Genomic DNA, 6,843 nt, shown 5'->3' on the forward strand with positions numbered 1-6,843 from the left:
CACATATATGAGGGCGAGAGATAGAAAGGGAGATATATATATATATATATATATATATATATATATATATATAGAGAGAGAGAGAGAGAGAGAGAGAGGGAGGGTAGGGAGGGGGGAAAATAGAGAGGAGAGAGAAGTAGAGAGATTGTGAAAGAGGGATTAGTGTTAAGGAGAGAGGAGAGATAAGGAGAGATAGGTATAAAAAGAGGGAGAGATGGGGATAGAACATCCACAATTAACAAAACATACCTCTTTAGGAAGAGTGGTTTCAATAAGCAAACATTTGTTGATGAAATAGAAATTACAACCCACAAGTAGAGTGAAACACATTTAAATGCCTTTTTAAAGGAGATCATGGATGCCTTTGCAAATAACAATAGTTGTTTCATGACACTTGTTCTAGAGGGAAGACAACAATTGGGTATTAAAGAGGAAAGGTAATGAATAAGCATTTGAGAATAGTTGTTACTTGGTGCAACTACATTTTGCATGAAATGAAAATGTTTTAACATTGGTATATAAATGTTAGGTTTAGGAGTAAGTCTTGTAAAATAAAATATATTCTATATATTATCATTAGGTAAAACATATTTATTAAATCATGACAATATTATTGATAAGATTATTAATTTATAATAATTAGATATAAAGTGTTCAATTATTAGTGCTACCAACTTCTGTAATGTCCCACTTTGAAATATAATTTAATAATAAATAATAATAAAATTAAAATACAAAAGAATAAATATTAAAATATAAAAGAATATAATTAAATATAATTAAATATAATTAAAATTTGATTAAAGTTAATGAAAGGTCAAAAGGCATGAAATGATAAGTTGTGACTTCCTCAAACATGAGATATAAAAGGGAGAAGAGAAACTCATTTGGTGGGGGGAGAATTTGAAAAATGAGAAGTGCAGATCTGATTTAAATAAGAAGTGCAGATTTGATTTAAATAAGAAGTACAGATCTGATTATAAAAGATTATGTCCTTTCCAAAGGGCAGAAATAATGAAGAATTGCACTCTTTCAAAAGGTGCTAATGGTGAAAGGGTGTGTCTCTTGCCAAAGGGCATTACGTTGGTGGAGAAGAAAACAAAGTATTAAGGATAAGGGATTACCGGAGAAAGGAAGGACTCTGACACCACTGTTGCTGCCTCAGTCCACATCTACACCCTGACTAACATGATAGGGGTATAATACAACCAAAGAAATTCAGAAAGAAGATGTTTCAAGTATGTCTTCATCTCCTAAAGGAATGGTAATAATTGTTGCTAAGATATTGCAAAGATTAATACGTGTATCTAAAGTATGATAGAAATCACTTCAGTATGTCACGAATGTTAAACCATTTCCCACAGCTAATTATAACTATAACAAATCTACTATATAGTTTTCAGTAACTTACTGTATGTTGCATACTCAGAAAATATGCTCGACTGGTTAAACGATACAAACAAGTTATAATGCACGACAGTGTTTAGATTTATGGTTATAATGCCAAATTCGCGTGTGCTTGTATTAAACAGTAATTATTCATCATTCATCCTGTATAACATATTAAACTGCAACTATGTATGTGAATTGATAGAGCTGTGCATTTCTAGTAATTAAACTTAATGTCATATATGTATTTATGATCCCAAGTGGTTACAATCTGATACGCATAAGTAGTTTATAATAGTAATAAATATGAATAATGTTATGCTAAGGAATTGACACTAGACTTTCACAATACGTCTGATATATTTTGATATACATAAGTAGATTATTATTAAAGTTAAACCACAAATGGCATAAGCGAGCTCCTTAATGATTTCCTTTTCTGTTCACCTGATATAATAACCATAAGGTTATACATAAATTGGATAAAGCGAACTGCTGAAATACTGACAGATTATTTTACAGATCCGAAACTATAACATACTGTACAATCTTATGTCAATAACAATAAAAATGAATCTACTCGCTAATTTACTTAAGATCCTGAGAAGGCAGAGTGTTTAGGAGAGGAGGATAACTGTCTCAGTTGTCCACCTACTGATCCATGTAAGATCAGTAGGCCAGTAGGGCATATGACTGCTACTGGGCCTGGGACTGGCAATTAATAAGCCCCTCTACAATCTGAAAATTTCTTGGTTTAATAATTGTAGGGTGAGACAAGGAATGAATTGCGGGGATAAGACCCACACCACTAATAGTAAGCCAAAGGGGCATAATGACTGCCTTTGGATCCAGAGTGGGATGGATGGGCTAACCGGATCATTCCTTATGCTACCAACTATGGTTATTAAAGGAAAAAAAAGTTATAAACCATATAAGTTGCAATTGAATAAATCTTGTTTCCGCTGCATATGTATAATCTGAAAAAAGTAATTTTTGTATGTTCTACTATGATTTTTCTTTGAATGAACAAGTAAATATAAGATTATAAACCAAATTGAATTATTAATTCAATATTAGAAAGAAGACTATGTTTCTCTGTTATGGCTATCGATATCTAAGAAGTTGGAAAATGCGACATTTAAGATAGTTTATCTCCTAATCAATGTAGTTTAAGTCATAAGTATGTTGAGATGGATTAATTATGGGGAAAACAAAGCTAGACCTAGTAGGGGACATTACAACTTCTAATATTAAAAAAACTTTTATTTTAAAGATCTAATATATATTTTATTTATGTGATTATTTAATAAGTCAATAAGCTATTTTAGGGTGGGGAACACTCCATAGGGAATGTGTCTCACACCATTAAAATTTGTCATTGGGAAACTTTCATATCGAAAATAAATTTGTGGTAATAAATGTGTTTGAGGGAGAGCAATTGTGATAAAAATTAGCAGTGGCTATATGAAGATTAAAAAAACTAACAAAAGTCATTTGATATGGGAGATGGGAATGCTCCATAAGATATATGTCTCACACCATTAAAACATGTCATCTAAAAATTTTCATATCGAAAATAAATTTATAGTAATAAATGTGTCCCAGAAAAAAGAGTTGTGATAAATAGAAGCAGTGGCTATATGTAGATTACAAAACTAACAAAATTCACTTTTAATGATTTATTGTGAATTGATTGACATAGAACCTTGCATGTAATATTATAAGGCTACATAAATCTCAAATCTATCTCATTTAATGGGGATAAATTGAAGCAACAACTGCAAGGAGATTTTACCTCATAATTATCATCTCGTGATATTCTGTTTTTGTAGTTTGATCTGCCACTAGGAATATAAAATAGCAAAGTCGCACATACAAAAATTGAATGCAGTTGAAATCTCGAGTTACTAGGAATTTATTAAAAAAATCCTTTCGCGACCAGTCCTATATTACAACACCATCCTAACATACACAAAGGTTAAGACAGCAGAAATTAAGGCATACAACAAGATATTACTCATCTTCATTATGGTCAGTATATTAATTTGGCATTCCATATTACTCTCATAAATATCATTTTGCTCTGTTACATTTTGATGCACAAATTTACGAGTTCTTCTTTCACCAGCAAGTCACCAGAGGATATTACTTTAATGGTCCTGAGATCATGGAGAGATCTATGCCCCTGGAATTACAATAAATTTCATCTGAATAAAAAAAAATTCACTTATCTTCATCTAAGCCGTGGCTGAGGATGTAAGATACAAAAGATTTAACGCTTAACTTGCAGGACGCTTCATTAATGGATTCCTTAATTTGCAGTGCGCGTAGACACATTTCTTTTCCAATTTCCGCTGTCATGGCTGTCTTTACTGTGTTTTCTACAACATAACTACTGGTAATGGCATCAAATCCCTCACAGAGCTGCAATCCAAGCCTGAACTTAGCAAATTGGTCCAACATCAAGGGCCAGGCCAGCATTGGAACTCCAGCGCTTATACCCTCTAATGTGGAGTTCCATCCACAGTGACTCAGAAAATACGCAGTCGAAGGATGGGACAGAATTAGCAGCTGAGGAACCCACCCATGGATCACCATTCCTCTGTCTCTTGTTTCTTCGATGAAACCCTCGGGAAGAAAATCGCAGGAATTAACCTGGCTTCCAACTGGATCCTTAATCGACCAAATAAAAGGCTGATTACTGGCTGCAATGCCCCTGGCAAGGGCTTTCGTTTGGTCTTCCGAAAGAAAACCCTGAAATCCAAACGAGATATAAAGGACGGAGTTTTCCTTTTGTGTGTCCAGCCAACGGATGAACTCCGATTCATTGTCGACCCCAAATTGGGGTTTGTGCAGAGGAGATGCTATACTCCACACGGGCTTATCCGTGGATTCCTCTAAATATTTCACATACTCTGCTTCGAGCCCGTCAAAAGTATTGATAAGCGTTGCAGAGCATCTTTCTTTGGCAAAGCCATAAGCCTGCTGAATCCCGGGAAGCACAGGAGGTAAATAGGCAAACTCGCTTCTCAGCATATGAGGCAACTCTGAACGCCTCAGATTCACATTCATAGAGCGATCTCTATGATTTGGCGGTCGCCTATTATTTCTGACACTGGATCTGTAAATAGGTATTGCTGAAGAGAAGCCGCCATGGCCCCTGTTGTGTGGAACACCACCCACGGAATCCCGAATTTGGAAGCCGATTGTGCTGTCCAGGGTAATAAAACGTCGCTTATGATGCAGGCGGGCTTCCGTGACGTCTCTGCCGTGACCTGCAAAAGCCAGTCTTCGAATGGCTGGGAAAGCTTGTGGGAATATATAAAGAGCAACACGCCCTCGAGGGGGGGAAGAACATCAGTGCTTTCGTAGGCAGGGGGGAGCCCGGGAATGGGCGGGAGAGAAAGAGGAACAAAACGAATGGAGGATCCAAGCGCCTGTGATTGCAATTTGGGGGCAGAGGCAGTGGTGGTGAGGAAACCGACGGTGAGGCCTTGGGAGGCAAGCGCCTTGGCCAGGGTGAGGAAAGGAATGAAATGGCCCTGCGCCATGAAAGGGAACATCACGACTTGATTACTTTCTGCCATTGCAATATGCCCTGCTTTGCTCAACAGATGTTTTCTCTATAAGTCGTAGCCCGCCCCTGCAACCTTGTTAACGTCCGATTTGATTGAACGTTTTAATTTTTAATTTTTGGAGTTTTCAGATTATAACTCGTGAACCATTATCAGTCTGAGGTACACAGAAAAGTGATGTGACATAATGATAAAAGTGGGGATCTTTACTTCTACTTTATTTCATTTAGGGAAAGGATCGAGAAGTTGAGTAGTTCTAATTCTTGTGATAGAAATTGTTGATTTAATATTTCATACTTGCTGATTTAATGTTCAACTTTTATACAATTTTTGCACCAATAGTTGTATGATAAGTACCAATAATTGAATAAAATATACATTTGTTATGAAAAGTAACCAATCATGTGATGCCACATCAACTGCACAAGTATTGGGGCCCCTTTTGCACACCTATTGGTCTCACTTTTTTTGGGGGCTGTTTTGGATACCTTAGCAAAAAAAGCATGCTGATGTGGCATCATATTTGATGATATGGCCTTGAAACCTTAGTTATAAGCAGGGGACTTGCCAAGTAAGCTGCTGTTAAAAAATCAAAGTGATTTGAAATTTCTACGTATGATTTTGAGAAGCACGAAGTTAGGGTGCACAACTACTAGGTCCTTTCCCCTATTTATTTTCCTGTTGGCCAACCATGTTTGAGGTAAACAGCTGGATTTTACTTGTTTTATGTTTTTGTCACTTAGCATGGCTGGATTTTACTTAGTAAACTGAGTTGGGAATTAGGGAACGCAAAATAAATAATTAGTACTTGCACGAGGTATAATAGATCAATATCTTATTTAATTGTCACTTTGATTGTATCATTTTATATGCAATCAAGTTCTTAATAAATATGGATAAGAAATCATTCATATGTTATTTGATTACCAGTGCCAAATTTAGACATGGTTGTAAGATAAATGACATTTTCCCTAGAGTTCTTAGAACTTTCAATGAAATATCTCCATCATATTTCATGCTATGGACCTTGCAGAATATATATACAAAATGATCTTGTTGAGATGACATCATGAGCATTTAAGCAGTTGATAAAAAATAATGTTGCTTGTTTAAGTCATTTGATAATTCATGATGAGAAGGAACAAATAATAAGCTATTTTCATTAGGTATATTTTACAATTGCAACTGCACACCAATGTGACATTGATATTCAACCTAAAAATATTAAATCTACCATTTATTGAGAAAGTTAACATTTTAACCACTAGTAGGAGTCAAATCAACATTATAACCTTTATTATATTTTATCAAAGACTATATTTTACTTATAGTCAAGTATTTGATCTTTTTGGAATGCAAATAACGTTTGTGTATTTATATCATGTGGATGCTTATCGTGAGTTTGCACCTTTTGTGCAATATTATCTTGTTATCTTATTTTTTTTTGCTTTTTCATAGAGCCAATAACTGCAAATATTGCTTTGTCATAAGAAAACAACACATAGAAATCTCAAAGTTTCTATTGCAAATACAATTCAAAATGAGAAAATATATATCTAAACCATTCTTGTTTCTTCCCCTTCAAACATCAATTATAAAGCTTTGTTTTTAGAATATGTCAAAACAAATAGCAAAAAATGTTCCCAAAGAAACCTTAATTAAAAAATTGTTGCTTATCTCTAGCTTGGTATAATAATACCTCTTTAGGATTAGTGTGAGATTTTGTCAAGATCAAGAGGCAATGGAAAGCACAAATAAGAAAGACAAAATATATGATAGAAATAAACTGTATTCTATCAAGATGAAAATACTGATCAACTGGATCATCAATCGTTCGTTACATACAATGAATATGAGCCTGCTTATATAGGCAAGGCTA

At 34.7% G+C, this 6,843-nt stretch overlaps 1 protein-coding gene across 1 annotated transcript; it reads right to left on the reverse strand.

Annotated features, from left to right (window-relative positions):
* Positions 1–3,611: 3,611 nt before the first annotated feature.
* On the reverse strand, positions 3,612–5,054 carry LOC131053175 (UDP-glycosyltransferase 73C25-like). Its single transcript, XM_059208657.1, has 2 exons — positions 4,467–5,054; positions 3,612–4,434 (listed from the first exon to the last, which is right to left on the reverse strand). The coding sequence occupies exons 1-2, from the start codon at positions 4,974–4,976 to the stop codon at positions 3,613–3,615; spliced, it is 1,332 nt and encodes a 443-aa protein (XP_059064640.1). The 5' UTR covers positions 4,977–5,054; the 3' UTR covers position 3,612.
* Between the last annotated feature and the right edge of the window lie 1,789 nt (positions 5,055–6,843).

Source organism: Cryptomeria japonica, chromosome 7 (assembly GCF_030272615.1).
Source record: "Cryptomeria japonica chromosome 7, Sugi_1.0, whole genome shotgun sequence".
Classification (NCBI taxonomy): Eukaryota; Viridiplantae; Streptophyta; class Pinopsida; order Cupressales; family Cupressaceae; genus Cryptomeria; species Cryptomeria japonica.

What these genes read in the sequence shown, in the direction of transcription:
- LOC131053175 (XM_059208657.1), bottom strand. Translation starts at nt 4,976, where the DNA reads ATGGCAGAAAGTAATCAAGTCGTGATGTTCCCTTTCATGGCGCAGGGC. An exon ending in ACCGCCAAATCATAGAGATC is followed by an intron (nt 4,435 to 4,466) that starts GCTCTATGAATG and finishes AGGCGTTCAGAG; the next exon opens with TTGCCTCATATGCTGAGAAG.